The sequence below is a fragment of the Coccinella septempunctata genome, chromosome 1 (genome assembly GCF_907165205.1).
Source record: "Coccinella septempunctata chromosome 1, icCocSept1.1, whole genome shotgun sequence".
Taxonomy (NCBI): Eukaryota; Metazoa; Arthropoda; class Insecta; order Coleoptera; family Coccinellidae; genus Coccinella; species Coccinella septempunctata.
In genome coordinates, this window is record NC_058189.1 from 47,057,125 (window position 1) to 47,083,855 (window position 26,731).

The 26,731-nt window shown below is 35.7% G+C and overlaps 1 protein-coding gene across 1 annotated transcript; it reads right to left on the reverse strand.

The window, feature by feature from the left end:
* Window positions 1-20: 20 nt before the first annotated feature.
* Window positions 21-25,148, reverse strand: LOC123307004 (dynein axonemal heavy chain 8-like). The gene is made up of 14 exons (XM_044889206.1): window positions 25,012-25,148; window positions 21,720-21,924; window positions 20,997-21,154; window positions 20,545-20,721; window positions 19,818-20,141; window positions 17,856-17,999; window positions 17,460-17,734; window positions 16,799-17,024; window positions 16,509-16,622; window positions 14,281-14,407; window positions 13,294-13,562; window positions 4,406-4,541; window positions 2,590-2,769; window positions 21-175 (listed from the first exon to the last, which is right to left on the reverse strand). Exons 1-14 carry the CDS (start codon window positions 25,087-25,089, stop codon window positions 21-23), a joined length of 2,568 nt encoding a protein of 855 aa, XP_044745141.1. The 5' UTR covers window positions 25,090-25,148.
* Window positions 25,149-26,731: the final 1,583 nt, after the last annotated feature.

The following is a 26,731-nucleotide window of genomic DNA, read 5'->3' on the forward strand; positions in this document are numbered from 1 at the left end:
CTTTAACTGATGAGGCTCACTCACCTTATTTCTTTCTTCAATTGTTCTAGAGAACTCTTTGTGCATTTCACCAAAGTCTCATATAGCTTCATGTTGAAATAAGCGAACAGTTCTATACAGTCATTATGAACCATGTCCAGAGTTAATTTCACTTGACGGTCAATTTCTTTGAACCCTGAAGTAATAATTGAAAAAGCTTTACCTTTTTTCGCATGAGCCTTCATAGAGTCAGAAATAATAAAGCAATATTGGAGTTTTATTTCGTTCATATCGACCAGGGTAAGACTACTTTTTGCAAGAAAGTGTATTTTTCTACCACTTGGAAATATTGAGATGATGATGATGTAGATACTATAGTTATGGATCTGAGATTTCAAAAACTCCCCATCAGCTCTTGAGGAATAATTTCCCGGATTTAGTAGTGAAAAAATGTGAATAGTTCAATTATTATGATTGTAGTCAGCTGAAATCATGCCATAAATCACAATTCTATATGTTCTCAGAATTGCGGGTAATTCGGAACTAAACTTCTCAAAAATTGAGGTGGATAACTTGCGTATATGTAGTAGGTATCTAACATAGAAAGGAAATAAAAAACTATTTTGTTTCGTAATACCAATTTCCTAATATATCGTATCTACCAACCTGCCTGAGGTGGCAACAGTAAGCAATACCGTTTTAGAGTAGAAGAAATTAACTGAATAAAGATTCTACCCGGTGTAGTCTGCAGGCTTGGAAATGGTTCCTTCTGCTAAAAACATCTTGAAATTAAGATTCACTCTCTTCGTAGTGCTCCTACTATATTCGGTATTGTGACAAAGAGCAAGTTTTCAGGAATGCTTTGCCAAACGCCAGTCAAAGCATTAGCGAGCTATTGTAATGTCTGAAGTGGGTCTGGTAAGCAGTGTGATTGCTGTGGCCTTGCAGACTAGAAATGTTCAATATAATTTTGGTCCGTAGGGGCAGCCGGCCAATCCATTCGATTAATGGATTGCGTTTTTATGCGGTCGTTGATAATTCTGGCCAAGTGTGGATGAGCATTATCTCCGATTGACATAAAATTGTCGCTGATTGTCGCAAAGGGAACAATAATAGGTTCTACAATCAAATCACGATACCTTACCGTCCTTACCGTTTTTGTGGTTGCGTTAATGAGGATAAAAAGATCTGTGCTTCTATTAAAACGAATGCCCTCGTAACGCATACTGAGCCACCACCGAAAAGAGTTATTGGCGTCATCAAATGTTCATTATACCGTTGACCCAGTTATCACCACACCTACATACGTATAAGACCTTGATGTAAAACGGTCAGCATAGTGATGATTCAAAAATCAAAAATTGTTTTAACCTTACACATTCGTTCTGTAAGGACTGTAGGGTACACTAACGATTTATTAAAATCAGCTGACCGTTCGTTGCCGTGGGGCACACAAAGCATTTTATTGAACCGGTGTGTGTGTTGAAGTTTTTAATTTTATAATTTCGCAGCTGATGAGTAAATGCCTGCTTTTTGTTGTGAAGTCAAGTATGAAGTAGATGTGTGAAAGGGACGATGTAAAGTTTTTAGAATACTCGCTGTTCGGAATTTTAAGAAAAAAACTCGACTAAACGAACAGTCCATGACTAGGAGAACAACACTTTTTTCAAAAACATGCAGAAAACACAATAAAACCCACTCAACCCGAAATAATGAATAGACTATGATAATAAAGAAATGAGCTACTGGCAATTCTATTCATTTAAGCCATTGAGTGTCATGAGAACATGTTTTGTGTGTGTGTGTGTGTGTTATACGCATATTAAACCTCCCAACATGGTAAGCACAGCAATAATAGAAAGTGAAAAAAGTAAGTGTTCTCTCGAATATCTACTTCAATTTCTGGGGAGTGTAGGTACTTGAGAACTGTGCCGAGGTGCACTGGTTTCGTCTTTTCGTCACACGTCGGTCTTTTAAATGTTTCAGAATAGAGTCCATGGACTGGGAAACTCTGTTGTTTTGGACATTTTTTAAATTACGCACGCGATATGTGGTATCAGGGGTCACCTCATCTCCCTCCTAACGGCACGGGGGGGAAGAAGACATGTGTGGAAGAAGAGACTCAAGGAGGATCGACGAGATCGATTGATCCCGCATGTGTGATGAATTTTTATGCCGCTCGCTATTCTCGCTGCCTTTTTGTTTGGAACTATTTCTGCTTTATAATCGCCGCTATTAATTGAGCCCCCTGGACATTCTTACAAGTGTGTGGACGTGCAGCAGATTGCGAAAGGACTCTGCGAGACGACGAATACGGAATAAGGTAGGTCTCTGATGCCAACCCGTTATTATTCTCTAAAATTTCAAACAACAAAATATTTAAACAGTCCATTACTTCTCTCCTTTTTTGAGCTTGGTTTCCCCAACAGACTTATCAATCAATTTCCTAAGGACATGAGGCAGAACGTGTATTTGTCGTTCATTCGACAACTAATAAATGAATAAATAAATATTTTTGATCGATCTTTCTTTTAAAACTCTGATGAGCTTCGCAAAAATGTATTTAAAATGATCACTTATAATTTATTTTTACATAGCAAAATCACAAACCTGCATTAGACTCTTCCACAAATTTCGATGTTGACGAAATGGGTTTCAGTGCTCTTTCTGGATCTAACCAATTGAATTTATTTTCCTGTAAATCTGGCTGATCGATTTGGGATAAAAATTTGTTTATCAGTTCAACAACAGCGTTCTCTATAGCTAGTGACTTGTTTTCGATCTCAACCACTGAAATTGAATGGAAAAGGCAATTACCTCAAGTTTGCAGGTAAGTAGATTATTCGAATTTGTTTCTTTCAGTTTCTATGAAAATATTCTTATCATACACGGAAGGCGCTTAATATACTTAATCGTTGTAGTTGGGGTACAGCTCGCCCTCCAGCTCCAGAGTTTCAATGAACTCCAGTATCTGAAAGGGCTTCAAAGAGGCTAATTCCTTATTCCTCCTATAAATTTCTTGTCCAAGACTTGCGCAGGCTCACAATGAAGAAGCATTCTGACCCCAGGTGAACAGAAGTTTCTCCTCTTCCTTACAGAATCTATAGAGAGTAACTGAGCGCAGAGGGTAAGTGTGCGCAGTGCGTACATCTCGACTATGCAATGTATGAAACAGGGGTTCATTTGGGTGAAGCAAGGGCGCAGAATCGCCAAATTAGTTTTCCATAGGAGTGAGCCGTGCGACGTTTCGTTAACTTTTTATTTGCAATCAGTCAAATTCACTTGTTTTCTTGTAGCATCTCTTCAAATTCTGCCAGGTCCAAGTTACGAGTCCGACAGTGTAAAACAATATTTTATTCGATCATGCGCATATTAATCTAAATATATAATAAAAAATTTTAGGTTGCTCAACTCTATACAAACGTCAATTCATATTTTGGCTTACTGGGCAAAGTGTGCGTGTGGGTAACTGTGCGCATAGATTCATTATATGGGCATTAGTTCACTGAGGAATAAATTATGACATTGTTGATTTTCTTGGTTAAGACTCGATCAATATTGTCCTACTTGTTCAGAAAAATATGAAGAGCCACCGACAGGGGAATGTATCAAATGTTGTGTTCAGCAGGAATGGTGGCACGAACAATAATGCTGTGCTTGTAAAAAGGCGCTTCTGTATTGACAATAAACAGCATTTCTCTAATATTGTAACATTTTGATGACATTATTTTGTAATTTGTTTTGATTGTGTCGTTCACTAAGCACTGCGCTCACTTAACCCGGGAGGGTGCCCACACTTACCCGCAATACGAGGCATGTGAACGCACTCCGACTTTCACTATTAATATTTTTTTTGCGGAAAAAAAAAGTTTTTGTTTGTTTGCTTTTTGATGTTTTTTTATAGATTAGAAAATTCTCTATCTTATGAATATGTTTTAATTTTTCTAGCTTCAACATTTGAAACAGGGTATGGCTTGAAAGGCAAAAGTGCGCACAGTTGGCCCGAATGACTCTACTCATCAGTTTCTGATAAGCCCATTCTCATCAAATGCTTCATAAAATAGCAATATCCTGTGAGTAAGCCAGTGAGGAGGCGTTACTTATTGTTTGGAGCTTCTTGGATTCTTGGATTTTGCAGTTTCTAAAACCCGGAAGATTCCTCCACAGCGTTTCTCTTTTGGTTTCTTCCTTCTTCTCCAGCGCTTTAGTCGTCTATACTTCAAATTAGCGTGTTATTTTGGACCACTAAAGTTAGGCTTACTTGCCTGAGTTGAAAAACTTAGGAGCGCCTGAAGCTAGGTATATTTTTTAACCGACAAAAAAATATTAGCCCAAAATCGTAATTTATTTTTGCATCATACGTTTTGAAAAATTCTCAGTAGTTCGAAGACATCGAGTGACGGCTCAGCAGATTTAATACGCTTACCAATTAGCCGGCGATATTCAATATTTGCTTGTAGAAAATCCTTAGGCATCAGCGGTTCTGTAGGAAGGTATAACAGGGATGTATTTGCAATTTGATTCAATATTTCATCGATTCTCGCCTCCATCAAGTCTTTGACCTGTTGAGCATGAAAGGTCTTTCAGTAATACATTTTTATTAAAATTATTAGATGTTTATTGAAAACGACACAATAATATAGAATAAATATATGTCCAGTTGCACGAACGTCCAGATTTGATGCCCCATAAAATTCAAAACTGTCGTTTTTGAAGGGAATAATGAAGAATTAAGATTTTGATGGATTATTAAATTTCAACGGACTCTCCTGTAACAGGTCGATTATCTGTATAATAACAGTTATTTATACAAAATTTCATTCCATTTTGATTACGATTCAAATTATGTTATTTATGAAATTACATCGATTGACTGTTGCTAGGGCATTCATTATTCAATCCATATCAACAAGAACAAGATGACGTTTCTCAAGTCATGCTCATGTTATTTTATTTCACTTGTGAATTAATAGATGTATTTATTTTTTTGGAAATTCTATTTTACATTTAAGGTGTCTAAGATATAAGCATCAACATGTGAACGAATAGGGGATATGCGATCAGTTAAGTGTAGGTGCCGCAATGTCATTTGTTTTGCACAGTGAACCTGATAACCTTATTGAGGTCACTGGTTCTACAGTTCTACAACTTTTGCAGTGGCCAAAGATTACAGGGGGGAAAGATGGAAAACGAAGCGACTTAGGTGATGTAAGCGCCAACTCGTGGCTCAAATGTGTTTCTAAGAATGATTAAAATATTAATTTGGAAGCTATTTGCAGAATGGAAATTTTGATTCATGTACCGCTCATCGTTTATGTCACTCGTTCTACTGAATATTAAAATTTTCTGTGCATTTTCTCAATGAAAACCTCAGAATGTCGTTCGAAAATTATTGCAGGGTGAAGAACTCTGGATCAAATAGAAAGGATTTTCTGAAATTAAGTTTTTCACTCCACCAAAGAAAATGCCATTTCGAAGATGAAAATCTAAACGAAGGGAAATAGCCTTTCGAAATTGCTCGCAATTAATAGATTCAGCGTGTTCGAAAACCTATATTTTCAGATGTAGACGTATAGATATCTATATCTTTAAAAATAGGCCTTCCTTAATCATTATTTATAAATTTTTCAATGAAAAATAAACTTTTCATTTTGTAAATTATAATGAATAGTCGAAATTGCAGAATTCTTCAGTTTTTATTTTCAAATTTGTGGAACAAAGCATGAAAAATCGTTATTTCGAAATATGCATGGTTGAAATTATACCTAATGAGTCAATATCTATCAGTTTTTATCGCACGAGTCTATCGCCATGACTGTCGCAAAAAAAGAAGGGATAGGAATACCAATCGGCAAAATTGAGCTACTAAAAATTATCCATTTGTGTACGAAATTCTATTCAAGCGACTCAAGTGATATTGATGATGATGCTTACCTAACTGTTCTTCAAGATTTTTCTGACGATTTTGTGAGTTATATATTTGTTTAGAATTTTGTTCTCCGTGCCCATAATTGATTGTTTTTTGGATGCAATGATGTTTGCTAATTTACCTGATCTGGGGAATTATAACTTTTTTTTCTCATTTTTTATCACAGAGATTTTTGATGAGTTTGAAATGTTCTCATCGTCAACATAACCAGAAAAAAAATTTCTGAGAGGTACGCGTGTCAAAATTTGGACCCGTTTATCAAACGCTGATTTTCCGATAAAGCTCTCTCCAAGCAAAGCCCAGATTGATTCCCCGAATTCCCATGAGCTATACCTAAATATTTCCTTTTGTAAACCATCCTCCTGAATATATTACATTGTCGTGTTATCAGTTTTTTCACGGTAGAAATATCCTTCCTAATGCAGAACCAATTAATTTTCCTATCAAATCTAGATGTAGTTGATCACTCAATACAATCCTCAATACAATGCTGAACCGGTAATGTTCAATCACATTTGTCATGTTATGATGCGTTAGATTTACCATTTTTACGTGTAAAAACCCCCAATTCTCTCCAATCATCTTGTTGATCGTATTCTTCAAATAATAATCGTTCAATTCAAACCAATCACCAACAGATCAGAATTATCGAAACGGAAGTAACCGAAATAAATCGCTGTAAGTTCGCGCGATCAATTTCCGAGAAGATGAGATCAGCAGGAGGACTTGGTCCTTTCCGAGGCTCAGTTCGGCGAGGACAATCACGAGGAGATCGATAAGGAATGGGAAGAATTCGCCAAGCTTTTAGAGAAGAAGAAGAACAGGCAGGAGCAGTCATTCTATCCATTTCCGCCTCAGGAGGAGGATTAGGCTGGAAACGCACCGGATGCAACATTTTGTTGCGAGACGTTGCGCATCATTTTGTCTCGCAACAAAATGTTGCAAGCTAAAATCTAACTATCTTTCGCTTGCAACATTTCGGTTGCAACAAATTTTTCCTAGTGTATTTCTGAAGTTTGACAGGATCACACGCACACGTATTTCGACTTTCGTGTTTTCGAGGTGAATTAATTTGTATACGTATAGAAAATGGACCCGAATATCCTTATATGGCAATTTCTTCAATTACCGGAACCTGAAATGAAGATTTGGATACATCCTTTAAACAAAAAAAGAAACATACTGGGATTCATTGGAGAGCTCAGGAATGATCCAGAGAAATTTTATAACTATTGCCGAATGAACATCTAAACTTTCGACCATCTTTTGAGTTTAATCAAAGAAAAAATTCGCAAGCAAGATACGAATTATTATTATTATTTATATTATAATTATTATTCATTATTATTATTGTTTCGGAGAGTTTGGAGGTCATGAAGACTATTGAGAAATGTCCTATAGTATATAACATTACTAGAAAGGTAAGAGGGTTTTACCACCTTGAGCCAGTAAAACCCGTTACCTTGCGTGTATTGTTTTATATTTTATTTGTTTCTCATTTGTAAAAAGGTTAGATAAATTCCAAAAAAATCTCAATAATTTGTCGCAAATGTCGTAAGCTATGGAAGCGTTGCCATGAACATGTCTGTTTATTTTTCTTTACATCTGTTTTGGCGAAAGCGAAAATGAATGTACCAAAAGAAATTATTCAGGCAGCCAGCAGTGTAGCTTCAAGTTTATTACCTGCAAAATCAGCTTCAAGGTACGAGCGAGAATACGACGACTTCAAAAAGTGGCAAAACAAAAATAGTGTGATTGGGGTAACTGAAGATGTTTTGTTGGTCTACTTGAATCAACTATCAGCTAGATTCAGCCCTAATACTTTATGGGCAAAATGGTCTATGCTGAAAAGCTGTTTGGAAATGAAAGAAAATGCCCCTGTTCGCAGGTTTGTTTTCCTTAAAAAATTTATTGAAAAATATGACGTTTAGTTGTCATTTGCAGATTTCAAAAGGTAATAGGGTTTCTGAAACGAAAAAATGAGCGTTATACGCCAAAAAAGGCCAAGGTATTAAGTAAAGAAGAGGCTGAACAATTTCTTTTACATGCTCCTGATGACCAGTGGTTGCTGGCGAAAATTGTAACAATATTTGGGATTTTTGGATGTTGTCGATGTGACGAAATTCTCTCCTTAAACATGAATGAAGTAGAAGATATGGGAAAATACGTTATTGTGACATTGCGGCAAACAAAAAATTTAACAACAAGAAGATTCACCATAACCGATGATGGCTGCAGCTTCAAGCCCTGCATGTTATACAGAAAATATGTAAATCTTCGGCCTCCTGGAACAGAAAGCCTAAGATTTTTTTTGACATACCGACATGGAAAGTGCATTTCCCTTAATGCTGGCCAGCACACTATTGGTGGTGTCCCAAAGCAAATAGCGAAATATTTAGGTTTAAAAGACCCAGAGTTATACACCGGACACTCTTTTCGCAGAACTGGAGCCACTATGGTTGCGGATTCGGGTGGAGATATTTTAGCACTAAAGCGTGCAGGAGGGTGGAAGAGCACCGAAATTGCGATGAGTTATGTCGATGATTCGGTCAACAAAAAAATCGAAATGTCTAGCAAATTATTTGGTAGTAAGGAGAGTACAAATGTTCTGCAGTCCTCGAGTTCAGCAGTTTCTGAGTCAACAGATGGTTCATCATCATCAGTATCAACTCTTTCATCATCAAAAATCTGTGTTACTGGAAATAACAATTGCACCATAATTTTCAACATATATGACGATAAAACAAAACTTTCTAACGTAAATAATACTACTAATTTGTAAAAATTTTGCAAGTTAACTGTCAGTTTTACAAGTTAGTGACTTGATAAAATAAACTTTCTTGACTAATATTGTGTTTTTGGAAACTGACGTTTACAAATGAGAAACAAATAAAAACATTAACTGCACTGAATAGTACAGGTATAAATTTTCTTGCATTGGTGACGCAATGAGATACAGTATGCCTCATAATGTAAAAGCAAAAAGTGACCTAAATCAACTATTGACTAAAGTATAGTTTGTATTATTTCTACTCATCATCTGGACAACAGATCTTCGATCAATAGATCAATCCTCTAGTATGTTGCAAGGTGAATGTTGCAACCTCTTTGGCAGGGCTGCTTCGCCTTTTTGTTGCGAAACGTCTCGCAACGTTGCAAGCAGTGACTTTCTTCCCATTTCATTCTGAAGGGAACGAGAAGCTTGCAACATCTTGAAACAAAATGTTGCATTCGATCATTTCGAACCTTCGGTAGAGCACCTACTAAATTTGATGCGAAACACCTCGCAACATCTCGCAACGTCTCGCAACGTTTCGAACCCGTGTTGCAAGCGGTGCGTGCCGTCCCATTTGATTCTGAAGAATATGCGGAGCTTGCAACATCCCGCAACGTCTCGCAACAAAATGTTGCATCCGGTGCGTTTCCAGCCTATAATATATATATGAATACTTTAGTGAGTGCGGCATTCGAAGCATGAAGCGTGAATTTCAACCCTTCACACAGAAACCTCAGAAAGAAAGAGGGAGGAATAAATCTGGAACCGAAAAGCGAATACAATAAATTACAGTTTTTAGATCTTTCCACTTTAAAATCAACCACTTTATTGCTGAATGCATCATTACAGAGTGTATTCAGTTTATTATTGAATCGTGCGATCTATTATTTATTGTTTGAAGAAACTGAACCTTCCATCGACCACATTATTCCTTTGATGCAAAATCCTCTGGGTCTAACATCTGTTTCATGGAACTGGCTTGAGACACGTTCAACTCCTATTTATACTTATCAGTATCAGTGGCATTTTCAGGACTGCCATCCGAACTTCTGGGAAAGCTTCTAGAACTATCCCACTCTTCTTTTAAATAAACTGCTCTCTCCAGACTGTAGTAATCGTCAGTCTGAGTATTATTGATATGGCATCCTTTATGCCTTCCTATCACCGATCCTCTAAATCCACGTTTCTAAGGAACGATCCCTGAACTTTCAGGCTCATTAAAACGTTCTCAGAACTATAACGACTAAAAGGGATTTCGGGTCAACAACAAGTTGCTAGATCCAGTGATGTTTTCGTTGCTCACGTCTTAAATCGATCATCTGACGAAGTTCGGAGAAATTATAAGAATCTAGAATATAGCAGAATAAGGGAGGTTCCTCCTTCTATATCGAAAACTGCGACAAAAATCCGTTGGTGCGAATAGTCATTCTGAAATTAACCCAAATTTTACATTTATTTTGTTTGTGTGAAAATCTTGCAGAAACCAGTGGAGTGATACCGATGAACTTCTCGTATTCCAGAAATTATTCAGTACACCTAAGGACTGTTCTAAATATCATTTAGCCACGAGAACTAGATAAAAAATTCTGTTTTACATATTAGACTGAGAATTAGGTAGAAGTTGCAAAATGGTGGATGAACTGGTAACAATTTCATTACGCTTGATATTGAGCATCGAAGTAGATCAATAGACTCAATGTCCTTGCATAGTGTTTCATTAAAAGAATTTTAGAATATAATTCATAAAATTATCAATATTACCAAATTAGAAACTTCTAGAGAGTTTTCAATAGAAGTTTTCGTACCTAAAGGCTCAAAAAACAAGGAGTATTTAATGTCATCGCATATAATTGCATAGAGAATTTTTTTATTTCATGGTGCGAACTTCATGAAAAGCTTTAGGAAACTGCTACAGAAAGGCCTTAGCCATTTCATCACTGTATGTTAATTTCATAGCAAACAATTCATCTTTCACATTTTTTCGGGTTTTTCTCACTATTTCCCATATGTGCGTATTGATACTCGTTCCAGGTGAAAAGATTATAAATTGATTTTTATTTTCAGCAAGCACATCATGTTCAATGGAAATTTAATGCAAATGTGGAGAACTGTTCCTCCACGTAAGTTGCTGTGTGCAGAAAGCATCCTTCGCACGTGATGAAATCGAGTCGGAGAGATATCAAATATTTCAATATTCCAGGGTTGAACTTATTAATCCCCATTAAAAGTGGTCAAGGTGAAAGTATCACTTTGTATTTCGAATTTCAAATGATTTTTCCGCTTTTTAGAAAGAATCTAAATTTGCTACAATACGTTATTGTACCACAGCCTTCTTAAACTGAAGATAAAGACGGCTGTGGTTGTACTAGTCACAAGTGTCGCATCTACAGTTCTTTTCATATGAATTTTTGGAATTGGACAATAACCGAAAAATTGAATTTATTCACATTGAATTACACACAATTGAAGGATTGAGATATCTTGTGGAAGCCCTGAATAAGTATTAAATGTAAGAATCTTTTTGTTAAACTGACTGAAGGTATAGAAGATTATCTGAAATGGATTAGAAATTAGGGCTTGTACCCCTAATGTCGCCTAAAGTCGTGTTTAATAGTCACTGTAATTTGCTCCGTTTCATCAAAAAAATTAATTTTGTTCTACGTTGATATCGATCACAGATTATAGAAATCTCTTTGATCTTAATGAATCAACTGCATCGAATCAACTGCATCCACCAACATTTTTCTTCGCTGTTACAGACTATTAGTGATTTACACTCTGATTATCGTTATAAGGGGTTAGAACTATTTAGAGGGGGACTACAGGGATATCGAAAACCGTTAGAAATACAGGGTAGCTTAAATTACGAAAAAGTTGGGTTATTCAAGGATGAGTGGGTGGGTGTAAACAGTTCCCAAATATCTCTGATGGTTCCTGAGATATCTCGAAAAAAACTGAAAATCAAGATTATCATTTTTCTTCATAACTCATTTGTTTTTGGAGATAACTACACGAAATTCGGTGTGTAGTCATAATCCTGTATAGCAATTATTCTGGTGTACTACTGTTTTGTAATTTAAGCCACCCTTTATTTTTAACAGTTTTCGATATTCCTATAGTCAGCCTCTACATAGTTCTAACCCTGTATAGTAGGGTGACCAGACGTCCGTCATTGTGAAAGACAGACGGACAGTCCGTCAATCGTCCAAGAAGTCCGTCACTGGAAAACGTCCGTCAAAATGTCCGTCAAAATGTCCGTCAAAATCTTGAATTTAATTCAGTATTTTTCTCAAGAAAATTTGAGATGGATAATAAAAAAAGAAAGAGCAGATTTACAGAAGATCTTCCAGAAGAATTTCCATCCCTTAAAAAAACAAAACTTGTTTCTGAAGTACAATATACGAAGGGTCAATTCAGCATTGTATTTGGAGAAAGAAGGTATATTATACGGCATGTTTCAAGTTACAAACATAAAAAAATGGATATTGCAGCAGCTTCTTTCTCCCTGACCAAATATTTCAGACATTCGAATTTTGGGGATGAAGAAGCTTCTCTAGCACCGCCTGAAGCCCTGTTCTCATTCCACAGTGTAATGCACAACCATTGTATTAAGATTATTATATTTTCGTTTTTGTGTTGTGTTAAACTTGTATTATTTTTCAATAAATTATTTTTTTAACACTATAAGGGGTAGTAAAGTGAATAGCTGGAAGCTTAGAATATAAATACATGGAATGGACATTGACGTGCTATGAATGTATTTGTTAGGGTACAAACATTCGATGCTTCTCTGTCTAGCTCGACACTAAGGCAGTGGCGTAAAATAAATAATTTTATATAGCTCCTTCCTTTTTGTACGAAAAATTGACGTGACAATGATGTCAGATTCAACTATCTCAATTGTGATTGGCGACACTAAGCAACTATCTCACTTCAGTCTTTGGACAACAACAAATGTTTATTTTCCATTCCTTGTATCTATGTTCCAAGGCTGGAAGCATATAAACTTATACAAATATTTTACAGTAGATTCTTGAGGTCAAAAGAAACACTTTTTTTCTTTTACCATTTTTTCCGAATCGGCTCAGTTCAAAAGATAGAGGTTGATGAAAAACACAAAAAAATGTTATTTTCAGTTGTCACAAACCCTTTTATCGAATGAAATGAATTTCGGAATATAGTTTTCGAGTAATTTGGCGTTCATAAATAAAAAATATCTGTGAAATTCGAAAAATTGGTTGCTTTGACCGCATGCAACTCTTTTAAAATCCATATCTTTTTATCAGGGCTAAATCGGAAGAAATGGTAAATGAAAAATTTATTTCTTTCGACCTCAATAATCTAATGTAAAATATTATTACGGTTCAAAGACTCGCCCTGTATATAAATATATACACATTCAGCAGGTCCGAGAACGATCAAATTTCTCAACCATTATTTGCAAGCATGAATTCATAGACCTTAGAGAGAGCGCCCACAAAAGTAGCGAAAAAATTATGAATCGCCTTTGTCATGTATGAGCCATGTCAGTGCTGACAGTGCTACGCTACTTTGGTGGGCGCTTCCACTTATATATATGCATGTGAAACAGTCGTCTTTAGCATCTTACCTCTTTAACGAATATCTCGAAATATTCAAGAATAGTATTTACTTCTTCGCAAAATTCAGGTATACTCAAGGAAGTCCAAGTCAAGGTGGAAAAAGCTGGTTCGAAAGCATTCTCCAGCTTAATTAGCAAGGTTCGCATTAGAGGAATGAACAGGCATGGAATGTACGATCGAATTGTGTCATTTCGTTCCACTAATTGCTTGGTCACTTGAAGGGAATGAAGCATTTTATCTCTACAAAAAACTAGTATCTGGCCGACGTCAGGAACAGCTGGAGGAAAAATGTACGATCTTATCAGTACAGCTATTTCTGGTACAGGTTTTTGAAAATATCTCATCCACTTCTCTAGGTACTTATGAAATTTATGGATAACATAAAATATACTACGTTTGATGATATATAATGATTTATTCTATTCAAAATACGGGTGTATTTGAAGGTGAGGCTTTTTTGAACAGAAGTAAGAACAGACAGAAAAAATATTTAGGACGCAAGTGTACAGGGTGGGAAAAATTTGTTGTCTACTGAGGGGATCTCGAGAACTATAACAGCTAGAAGGAAACGGATGACACTTTTCTCTACGAATACGTAGAGTGTTTGCAACGGTTGTGAACCGTACAGAGCAAGCGCAATTTCAATTTAGGATAGCGAAAATCCATTCGCGCTTGCTCTGTGCAGTTCACAACCGTTGTAAACCACTCTACGGACAAACCTGATATAATATAAATAAGCGGAATGAATGCGACTGCACATTTTCCCTGAAACGAGGGCGAAAAAAATGTCAAGATACAGGTATTTTCAGTAACTCTGCAAACCAATGAGAACGAGTAGATGCCCTAGAACGAGAAGTCGAAAGCTGGCCAAGTTTCAACATTCTTGCAACTTTGTTCCAGTTGACGTTTCCGTCCACATTCTCGTTCCCGGGCCATTGTGCAGCCGCTTTCATTTCGTTTATTTGTCATCGAAATGACATTGAGGAATTACTCACGTAGCTTCAATTTGTACATGAACTCAGTCTCTCGTATAACTTCAACAATATAAGGGTGGAAATTCACCAAGTATCTTCTTGTTGTGGGGTGTCTCACTAATATAGGTACATTTAAACATGTCCGAACCTGCGAAATGAAAATTTTAATCGGTTATTGTGTTATTCAATAAAGTTACTTTCATGTGCCTAACAACACAGGAATATCTTAGGTACGTCCCTTTTATTGTCCCAAAGTGTACCGTCGACGTCGGTACAAGGATATTATTGGGATATCTCTTGGATATCCTGCTCAGTAATTCCTAGGGATATCCCAACTGGTGCATTCCTGAGTTGTCCCATTCATGTCCCTGTAATCCCCATGAAATAGACCTCCAACGTCATCATTTTGAATAGAAGATGACCGCAGGTTACCGAGAGACATTGAACTCAAGAAAGAGTTCAATGCCGAGAGATGGGTTAAACGTCTGGGTATTGAAGTGAGGTTAAAAGTAAGGTGTTGTATTTCTTTGAAATCCTTTATTCGCCCTTTCCGTGAAAATCGGATGTTCGTAGTATGGCCCAAGAGAGTGCCATCCCACAGGTGGCCTTATAATATTGGGAAAATTCCCTGGAACATCCATGGGATGTCCAAGGGATTCATCATTTCGGTAAGAGTATACCATGGGATTTTACTAATAAATTCTTCCATCAGTGTGTATGGTATTTAAAGGATGGGTGGAAAAACACACTATATGATTTATATATTTATACTTCGGCGATCGATTTCGGTTTACAGTGGAACCATCATCAGGCCAGCTGAAATTATCATTGATTACTTAACCTCACTTTTAATACTTCTAAAATGTAAAAATACCAGAATTTGCATTCCTAATCAATGATAATTTCAGCTGGCCTGATGATGGTTCCACTGTAAACCGAAATCGATCGCCGAAGTATAAATATATAAATCATATAGTGTGTTTTTCCACCCATCCTTTATATACCATGGGATATCTTTGGAATGCTGTAGGTAGTACCCGGTATACATGATGACAATATGAAAACTTGCCAGTCCAATTATGACACAACAAGGATGATTTCAGAAAGAATGCCGGAACAGGTCAATTTCTATTCGTAGGGGGACATATTTTAAGCAGAATTGTAAGCCGAATTCTCCTCAACCCTAGTTGTAGGAGCTATCACCCCTAAATTCTCAAAAGGGAATAGGGGCTGAGCTATACTTCAATTGAAAGAGCACTTGACCCTCTACATGAATACTATAGTTTGCAAATTTTTATTGAGTCTTTGAAGTAGTTACAGGGGCTGACAATTTGAAAACTTGCTAGGCCCATTATGTCTCGACAAGGATGTTTTCAGAGAAAATGCCCGAACAGCTCAATTTTTATTGGGAGGGGACATGTTTCCAGCAGAATTGTAAGCCAAAATCTCCTCAATCTTAGGTCACCCCTAAACTCTTAATAGGGAATAGAGGGGTGAGCCATGCCTCAATTGGAAGACAATATGTCCCTCTACACCATTTTTCGATGAACCATAATTGAAAAGTGTTCTTCTATTGATCTTAATATCATTTCTTATGAGAGAAAAAGCATTGTAGTATATTTCACAGAGCTGCCATTCGATCCCATTGACTTTTGCCTGTATACTTTATACAGTGCGAGTATCTAACATGAATGAATTCATCAATTCAGAGTAAAATTTTTTAAGTGAATATGCTCGGAGAGGTCCATCGATATTCAAATTGCGGTCTTCTGATGTAAGAAAATGTCATACAGCGTGCCCGAAATTAAAGAAATGACGTCATCGATAATTTTTTCAAGGGGCAAAAACACTTAACTACCCTCCACCCCTTGTGAAGAGTGCTTAATATAGATTCCTCATTTAAAAAGTTGCGTTGTTTGCAATAATAATGATTGATTTGTTCGAGCTATACAGAATATATGAAAATTTTGCCTTTATCTGCGCTAACTCTGTATTATATATATTTTGGAATAAGAAACAATTATTTTGGAAATTGATTTTGTTATGAATATCATCATAATACATATATCTATATTGTCAGTTGTGTAAATATGTTTTATGCGGGATTGCACATAGCCTTAATAATGAAGAATTTAAGAAAAATATTAATTCACACTTCCCGATTTAGACAGATAATATTGGAGAAAAAAATTAAGTGATCCAACGATCAATGCGTGGAGTTGATTACTTGATAATATCTTTTCTCTCACCTGTCCACAGTGATCGTACCAAGCTTCATGGTATAATTTCTCATAATGCACGAATACCATACTCAACGCATTGAAGAGTTGAATACATTTCTGGACTTTTCTATGTTTGATTACCTGCAAAAACAGAGTTCGACGTAATTTCCTCTGAACTACAATTTCACGAATCCTGATTGTTCAGTATTAACAGATTCCTATCATATGTAGGTATGTGCTGCCTTGAAAAATTGAAATCATAAAAAATTTCAAACCAATACACAACAATATTATTCATATAATGAATAGTTACATACTCGTGTTTTCTCTTTAAACACCAACATAGGTCTTTCGATTCTCCTATAGAAGTGTCGTATCCACATACATCTACCAGCGACAGGTGGCATATTTTTTGGTAGAAACGGAGCTTGTCGATCTTCGTTATATATATCCCTCAAATTTCCCAACTCATCTTGAAACATAATCATGGCTTCCAGATATCTCTCCTCCAGATGTAGACAAGGCAAGTTGAGTTTTTCGAACCTGAAAATTTTTTTTTAAGTTGATTATCCTCATTTAATATTACATATACAAATATCATTATTGCTTTTTGTTGACGATGTCTGAACTGAGCAAGACATGAGCTATTATTTCTCCTCATTTCATAATATTTCGATAGGAGTACTGCTATCTGATTTCTTTTTGTACTTGCAATGAAATTCGATGGGGATGCAGATGGAATTTTGTAGCTTACTCCATTTTTCCCGTATTCTCTATGCGTTGAAACAACAAAATGAACAACAAAGAAGAAGAAAATAAAATAATCAATAATCAATATCAAAGAAAATAGCTGACACTTCTTAAACTTGCATGTCGCTCTCTTTGGTATCTTCAGGTCCGATAACCTGACGGCGAGATTTTAGTATCACGTTTAACTGGATGTGTATAGGACCGAATATGTTAAAAAGACTTTTTCACCTTTTGAGTAATCTGAGAACGTTGTCTACGTCTTGCATTTTTGAGAGACAAATGCCAACGAATTCTTCCAACAACCATTCTGTATCTGCAACGTTTTGCTTGTACTCGATATAATCCTTATCGAAATCGGGTAACCGATGATTGAGGACATCATATTTTTTACTGGAAATCGTCTTGAAGAATTCCTTGAACTTGATGGCGAACTCGTCTATTCCCTCTATAACACTGCTCTCTAAGATAGAATATGTAGAAGTCGTAGACAATACATCTGTTACCTGAAATTCAAAGTTACCAACAAAATTAAAAATGAATTGTTTTTCATCTCGAGATACTAGATCCAAGTGGTATTGTACAAAAATATCCGAATTCCAAAAATCAAGAGCTGTTCTAAGGTACCTCTTCAATTCGTTTCTTAAATGCTTCAAGTTTTCCAAAAACGTACATTTCTGAACATCCGAACGAATTTTCTTGAGCCTCTTTCATTTCTTCTTGAATATGCGTGAAACATTGATAATATTTCAAATACAGATCCAAGCAATGCTGAAATATACAATGAAATATTTCATCAAATAAAAAGCCGGGTGTTGTATTGGAAAAAACGTTTTGTCGTTTTTGACTATTGAGTGACGAAACGAAGAATTTTGCAACATCCAGTATATCACATAAAAATTTGTTCTACACGAAACTCATTCTCAGGATCTCAGAGACATATTTTCAAAATTTCAGCTTCCTATAGGAGGAAGTGTTTTGTGTGTGCCTAATTCATAGTATATCTATTCCAGAAACCAAGAAGAATAAGTAGATCATTTATGAGAATTAGGAAATAATACAAATCCAAGAACAGAACCTTGCGGTATGCCAAGTGTGATTTGTTGTTTACGCGACAAATCGTCATTGTAATATATAGATTTATACCAATCTGAAAGATAAGAATCTATCAGATCACAACTATCTTTCGAACAACCATACGCGAAATAGCGAATAAGACCACATATACTCCATTCACTTTTATTTGAGCAAAAGTTGGCCATGGAAATTTGACATATTCCACTCTAAAAGAGTTCACTGCACTCTGTATAGTACGAAAATATGGGGTTATGAAGCTTGTCAAAACTTTTTTGGGTTTCAAATCAACGCCATGTTCTCCGTTCCACGTAAAACTATCAGTAATTACGTATTTTATCACAATGTTGAATTTCTTCAGAAAATATGAAGTCGAAACTATGTGACGTACATAATTGGCTGATTGAAGGCATACCAAATCTTGTTATTTGCCTGGAAAATACAAGAGATCAGTTCTTGAATATATTGGTTTTGCTATGGAAGAAAATTGAATTATTGACACATAATATGCAATGGCTTGAGGAGAGTTAAAATTAGTTATCTTCTTTGGCTGAAGGTTACATCAGTTGTAGATTTCAAAAAAATCAACCCGAGATGAAATGCATATGATTCAGTGATTGGGAATGGGTATCTCTCGAAGGAATTCACGGATAATTACAAGAATATTAAATCTTCAACTAAAATCATCTTGCATCAACGGAAGTCGAAATTATAAAAGGAAGTTTCAAGGCAAGTGGAACTTCACCTATAAACGAAAATTTCACCTGAACTAACAATTGACAACTGGCTCGTATTCAGGGCTGTTTAAGGATACACTACATCAATCCCTAAAATTAGTTAATGCCAATCATAACTGGGAACAACTAGCGTTAGACAGGTCACAGTGGAGGTCTTTGGTACACAGTTATAATGGAGAATCGAGAAGGATACAGCGGCGGCCAGATCTGGTTGGTGACTATCCATGCTCAGAGTGTGGAAGGATCTGCAGGTCACAAGTGAAAACTATTGAAATATTCGTAACTTCTACTTATCGTTGTGTTCTGGCAACACCTCACATTCTGTTAGTCTTTCCAAGACTTATTACTTATTATATGTCTATGGTCTTTCCCCCTTTACACCTTTTGCGGATGGCGAGTTGGTCTTCAGCTACTACAGTGGTGAGTGTATTGGCATTGACGTTCATATTTTTTTAGGATTAAATAGTACGCCAGTGCCTTTTTCCAAAAATCTCTGCGTTTTTTCTCTAGAATGCACCACATTTCAGTAAAACATTGAAAACCGTCCTCCACCTAGGATGCAAGAGTGCAGTCTTCTGCTCATACAATATCAAATATCGAGAAGTTTGTTATTTATTCGGAAAGCAGGAAAACTTGTAACGCCTTGTAAGCTTGGAAACGAATCATTTCCGGGCAAAGGCCTTCAAACTCTTTTCGACTCCAAAGACTCGAATATTAATATCGTGAATTTGTTTGCATTTGCAAGGTTTCTGAAAATTATTTTTATTCCAATACTCACCCGTATTTTCGTAAGAACAATCTGTTTCGGTTGATTCCAAACTGTCTTCTTTCCCTTACAATTCAAATAACTCCGACATACTATTATGAGTTGATTAGAAATCTTTGTTAGAATCGCAGTCACATTGGACATTTTATTGAAATATCTAGAAGTAGTAAAAATCATCCGAACTGCGTACAGCAGAGAAGGTATGTGGCTAGGTATTTCCAGGGGGTCGCATCGGTATAGTGGTTCACAGAACGATTCAAATGCATACAGGTATCTAACATTATCGGTGCACTGATTTCTCACATCGTAAACAAGATTACAGTGTTTTTTCCAGCTCTGAAAAATATGGAGAATGAAAATTTTTGGTGCAGCATTAAAATATAAAACTGAGTTCAAGCTTTAGTTTTTTCCAACAACAGAATTGAATGAAAATAAAGCTGTGCAAATAGTATTTCTTTATCGATATGATCTCATTAGTATTGTTAATGTGAAAGTCCGTGTGTTTGTTTCTTTATTTGGTCCCATATAACTCCTGAAACAAATATCCAATTTCCATTTCACTAAAGTAAGATTTCCCTAGGAAAATCATCATTTTTCGAATGCAAGTACTTATTTTGATTTTTGAACTGTCAATATAAATAGTATGTGGTGGCTAAGAGGACTGAGACTGAGAATAGGATACTAAATCAATTGTGAAAAGAAATAGTAAGATTCCGTAGTACCATTCAAAATTACACACCTTTAGTATTCCGCTACCGGTTGATTTCAAGAAATTGATCAAAATATTGCAAGTGTCAGTTGAAATGAAGTGGACGATACTGCTGAAACGAGCTAACTGATTTCTCCAATATTCAACTTCTTCAAGTGGTCCTACGAATTCGTCCTCTTTCCTGAGTTGCTGATATTGGACGAGAGCCTGAAAAAAAAATCCTTTTCTGAAAAACTCTTATCTGTTAATGAATAGCTATTAATGTTGAGCAGCTATCCACTTCATCAGGAAACTATATTCCTTCCTTGAGACGTCGAATAAAACAGAAAAGTTTGAACCAATATCCAATATATTGGAGTAAGTACACAATTTACTCAAATAATAGAACATTTTTGAAAAGTAAGGCAAACTGACTTTCCTCAGTGAAGTTTTTTCTTCTTCTACCCAACGTTTTCAATAAAAAAGTAACGTAGAACACTTACCCTTTCGATTTTTTTATTCCAGATTCGTACAGCACATTCAACCCTCTGAATTAGTTCTTTATTCAGCCTGTTGCTATCTTCCGAATTTTCACTCAGGATGGCATGAATTTTTTCTTCTTCGTCAAAGATTATAACGCTGTCGACATCAGATTTTGTTTCTGAAAATTTCATGAGATTATTATTTTTTAGTGGATATGTATAATTATTAATTAATCTATGGTTATCACCCTGTCAAAAAATGGGAAGAAATGAACCATTGAAATTGTATTTTGGCTTGAACGTTGTTCTAAAATATATATTTCGTAGGTTTTGAAGGATAACGGCCGGTTTCATAATCAACCCTAAGGCCCTTTAATTTTAAAGCTTCTTTTAACCCTAATAAAAATTACAGTTAAGGAAGCTTTAAGCTTAAAGTGACTTCAAATTTGTTTGAGAAACTGGACGTAAGTATTTTAGCGTTGCAATGGTGACGTGTGACGTCACACGCAAAATTGTTTGAAAATCTTTATCCATAATCTTTGATTCAAAGCAGATTCTGGCATAGTTTGTACTGCAAATCGCATGTCAAAACTATTCATTTTGGCAAAGATTGAACTAGTGACGTTGCACGAAATATATTTTGAAAATATTTTTTTAACACACTTCAACGCCAAAATACAGCTTCAAAATAGATTCGATTTCGTGAGTGCAGATAACTCAGATTAAAACAAAGATTATGCTCACTTCCAATAAAATTTACGAACTGATTGTAATATCTTTCAAATAATGCTTGCTTTTTCCTTCCTGATTGAGCTTTTGCAAGTTCTCCCCATTCCTTGCTAGTGTTGTTCGACAATGGCGTCGATAATATTCTTCGCATCAGATCGTGATGCATTGCAACAATATTTCCGGAATAATTCGGAGCGTCTAACTGAACATAATGAACAACCTAGAATTTTAAATTGTTAACAGAATTTGAAAGATGCTATGATGTGATAAAATAAGAATTGAAATGAGTTCTTTTTGTATTTACAAAACAAAATGTTGCATCAACCATTCAGGTTATTAGTAACACCGGTTATGTACACTATATGAGAATAAAGAGGTTAGTTTTGATGTATTTTTAAAGACCTTATTTTAATTTGATAACTATTGAGAGGGTCCTTATTGGTCTGGGTTGAAGAGATTCAATTTAACAAAATGACGACGTTTCGATTTATTTGAAATCGTCTTTAGGGCTCTACAATGGATGGTACAACATTAAAACGTTATTTAAAGAAGGTGTCGTTATAAATCAACAAGAAAAATTTTACGACAAATTGGAAGAAAACACACAAAAAAAAAATTTATATATGAACAATCTTCTAAAGCATCAAATATGAATGAAGGCAGAAGAAACAAAGATCGAACAAATTAACAACTTGGTTACATATATATACATATAAAAAGAGTATATATTATTGACCATTCAATGTTGAAGTCGAAAACTGCTCTTGACTTGGGATCTGGTGTTATCTATAGTATCCCTTGTGGAGAGTGTAACAAAGTATATATAGGACAAATGAATAGGTATCTAAGAATGAGATTGACTGAGGACAAAAGAGAGTGTATCAATATATACAATCCAGCTAAAATAAAAGATAATAACTGCATTAGCTGAACATTCCTATAATGAATTACACTCGTTCGACGTTGATAGTGTTGAGATACTTAATACAAAAATTAATTTGAATAAAAGGTTGTTTTGTGAAATACTGGAAATAAAAAAAGAAGTAGGGGAGACTAGGGAGCATTGATACATGGGGAGGCTTGATACAGGCTTATATCCGCGGTCTGTGACCGTTTTAAAAAGTAATATACTGGTGAACACTATTCTCTGGCAGAAAGCACTATATGACCTTAATCTGTAAGGCTAACAGTAGTTCGTTCGTGAAATATTCAACAAAGAGTGTTTCGAGGTGAGAAATTGTAAGTATTTACTCGCGTTACCTAAGGGTTTTATGATCATGCATTAATTTTTCAGCATAAACAAACATTTGACTGGGAAATATACATAAACCTACTTAATTTACTGTCTTATTAGGTTGCCAAAATGTATGGGTATAAAATGAAAACATAAATTACTTTAAAACTTGCTTTCAGGGAGGTTTGAGACATTTAGGGTGGGGAGGCCTGATACATGTATCATATTTAAAAAATATTCCGGAGCTGGTTGGACAGGCCTACATAAAGGCGTTTTTACCATCCAACCTACCTTCTGTACATGTTTCTGCACCTACGGGACCAAAGCAAACCAGTATCATTGCTGACCTACCTACTGATCTAGTAATTCTGGATCAGGCGTCAGGTGTGCTCGCAATGGTGCCACGAAGAATGTGACCGTGTTAGAAATGGCACAAAAATGTTTATATGTGACATTTGCAAGTGATAACAATGGGGCTTATATTTTCAGTTTATGTGTCTCATGCCTCCCAGTACACCGTATCAATCCTCCCATATGTGGGGAGGCTTGAGACAGTTTGCATGTTTTTGTGTTCAACGTTTTGTACAGAATGGGATGTTTATATTTTGAGAATTCTATATTTATTTCGTTGAACAACAAACATTTGACTGGGAAATATACATAAACCTACTTAATTTACTGTCTTATTAGGTTGCCAAAATGTATGGGTATAAAATGAAAACATAAATTACTTTAAAACTTGCTTTCAGGGAGGTTTGAGACATTTAGGGTGGGGAGGCCTGATACATGTATCATATTTAAAAAATATTCCGGAGCTGGTTGGACAGGCCTACATAAAGGCGTTTTTACCATCCAACCTACCTTCTGTACATGTTTCTGCACCTACGGGACCAAAGCAAACCAGTATCATTGCTGACCTACCTACTGATCTAGTAATTCTGGATCAGGCGTCAGGTGTGCTCGCAATGGTGCCACGAAGAATGTGACCGTGTTAGAAATGGCACAAAAATGTTTATATGTGACATTTGCAAGTGATAACAATGGGGCTTATATTTTCAGTTTATGTGTCTCATGCCTCCCAGTACACCGTATCAATCCTCCCATATGTGGGGAGGCTTGAGACAGTTTGCATGTTTTTGTGTTCAACGTTTTGTACAGAATGGGATGTTTATATTTTATATTCTATATTTATTTCGTTGAACGATTAATCGAAGAATTATATAATGTTATAAAATTCCTGTTTCTTCATATAATTCATTTTACAAAAATAAATATTCCAAAAACGTATCAACCCTCCCCAGTCTCCCCTAAATTCTCTCAATAAGAGGAGTGACATTGAGAATTTGAACACGGCCTATTTCAATATAATTCAAAGAATAAGAAATCTCGCATCTTAACGCAACATTAGTCATGTTGGTGTGTCTACATATTGCTTCCTTCCCTACTTGACATCTGATTATTTGACGTTGAATATATTTCATTTTCATTCTTGATTATTTCGTATGCCTGTGATCATATCATCCTTCGATTATTTATTACTGAAGATGATAATGGAGACCAACTGACAATGTGAGTAGTTTCAATTAATTTCATTAAAGGGACAATAATATTATTGATATATACTCTTTTTATAAATATGTAAATATGTAACCAAGTTGTTAATTTGTTCGATCTTTGTTTCCTCTGCCCTTCATTCATGTTTGTTGCTTTAGTAGATTGTTCATATACAAAAACTTTTTATATGTGTTTTCTTCCAATTTGTTGGAAAATTTTTCTTGTTGATTTATAACGCCACATTCTTTAAATAACGTTTTAATGTTGTACCATCTATTGTAGAGTACTGAAGACGATTTTAAATAAATCGAAACGTCGGCATTTTGTTGAATTGTGTCTCTTTAACCCAGACCAATAAGGGCCCTCTCAATAATTATCAAAATAGAGATTAGTGTTCTTAAGGAATTGCATAACCTTACAAGATTGATCCGCACTCAATATCTCTGGCATTGAGGCATTGAGTATTGAATTCTTTCCAAAATCTTCTCAAATTTGAATTGCAATTAAATATCTTCTTACCTCTCCAACATTCTTAATACTAATTGTAACATCGGAACATTTGAAAACAGCAACACCACTTCCAGTCATAGTTAACATATCAACGCCACTTATTTGAATTTTCTTGTGAAGGTATTCTGATGGAGAAACTGATTCCTGGCGAGGCTTAGGGACTTTGAAAAAGAATTGTTCATTTTTAGTACACAATGTCTGGTGATGGAATATCAAAGATATTCGCAGAAATAAACGAATTATTTTCTTTCCGTGTATCTATATCATCATCATCCATTAATAACTAATTTCACGATTATCAACCTAACCTAACGTAAAGGTATAACTTTGGAACCACGTGGTATACTTTATTTATTTTGAAAGGGAATGTTTCACCTGCACATCCCCATCAACTAAATACGAGGATATATTGAAAAATTCTTAGCCTACTACAAAACCAAACAAAATTTCAATGTCAAAATATTTTATTACTCTACTAATTCTCCTCTTACTTGGATACATTTATTGCAGCGAACCTGCAACGTCTCTAGACGTTCAAAAAAAATGTTTCTTCTTGCTCTGCAAACCAGACCTCCACAGCTTTTATAACTTCCTCGTTGGAAGAACATTTACGACCTTTCAAACATTTTTCAGTTTAGAAAAGAGATGATAGTCGGATGGAGCCAAATCTGGTCAATATGAAGGGTGTTCTAGTAATTCAAACCATAAATCACGAATTTTTTGCATGGCAACATGAAATCTCTGTGCAGGGGCGTTGTCCTGCAAAAACAAAACACCTTTGGATAGCTTTCCGCGTCTTTTCTCTTTAATTTTTTTCTGTAGAGTGGTCAGTAATGTCGAATAGTAATCTCCAGTTATTGTTCTACCCTTATCCAAAAAAACAATCATGATTACTCCATGGCAATCCCAAAAAACTAAAGCAACAACTTTTCCAGCAGATTTTTGGACCCGAAAATTCTTAGGTCTTGGAGAACCAGAGTGTCGCCATTTCATCGATGTTGCTTTGTTTCTCGATCGTAGAAATATACCCAAGTCTCATCCGTCATCCATAGTTACAATTCGGTTTAAGAAGTCTACATCCTTTTCAAATCGAGCACAGATCGAACGCGATGCTTCTACCCTTGCACGCTTTTGGTCAACATTCAAATATTTGGGGATCCATTTTGCAGCAATTTTTCTCATGTCCAAGATGACGTGAACTATATGATAAACTCGATCGTATTAAATATTCAGTGCTTCAGATATCCGTTTTAGCCCAATTCGGCGGTCTGATAAATTCATGGCATGAACTGCATCGATATTTTCGGGGACTGACGCAGAAACTGGCCTTCCCGATCAGTCATCATCTCCAATGGAAAATTTACCTCTTTTGAAGCTTGCAGTCCAATTTTTCACGGTCGCATTCGAAGGACATTGATCACCAAGGGTATTAAGCATATTTTCGTAAATCTGCTTACCTCTTAACCCTTTTAAATACAGGGATTTGATGATGGCTCGATACCACAGTTTTTAAATTTCACAATTTCAGTGGACATCTTCTTTCTTTTAATTTATTGCGTTACTTTGGTTTACTTTTTTCACCTCAAACTTCACACTGACACTTCTAATGAGTTATTGTTCGTTGCTATGGTAACGCAATATTTTCTTATGCATGTAACTGGTCTAGGCTTACTAAGGCCCGGTACTTTCACCTTCGAATAAATTTTATTCAACGAATAATGACGTACCG

Excerpts from the sequence above, each read along its gene's own strand:
- LOC123307004 (XM_044889206.1), bottom strand. The coding sequence starts at position 25,089 with ATGTTAACTATGACTGGAAGTGGTGTTGCTGTTTTCAAATGTTCCGAT. Across the intron at positions 18,000-19,817 it reads TTGTTCTTACGAAAATACGG|CATTGCTTGGATCTGTATTT; the intron begins GTGAGTATTGGA and ends TGTATATTTCAG. Across the intron at positions 14,408-16,508 it reads GGTACGATCACTGTGGACAG|GTTCGGACATGTTTAAATGT; the intron begins GTGAGAGAAAAG and ends TTCATTTCGCAG.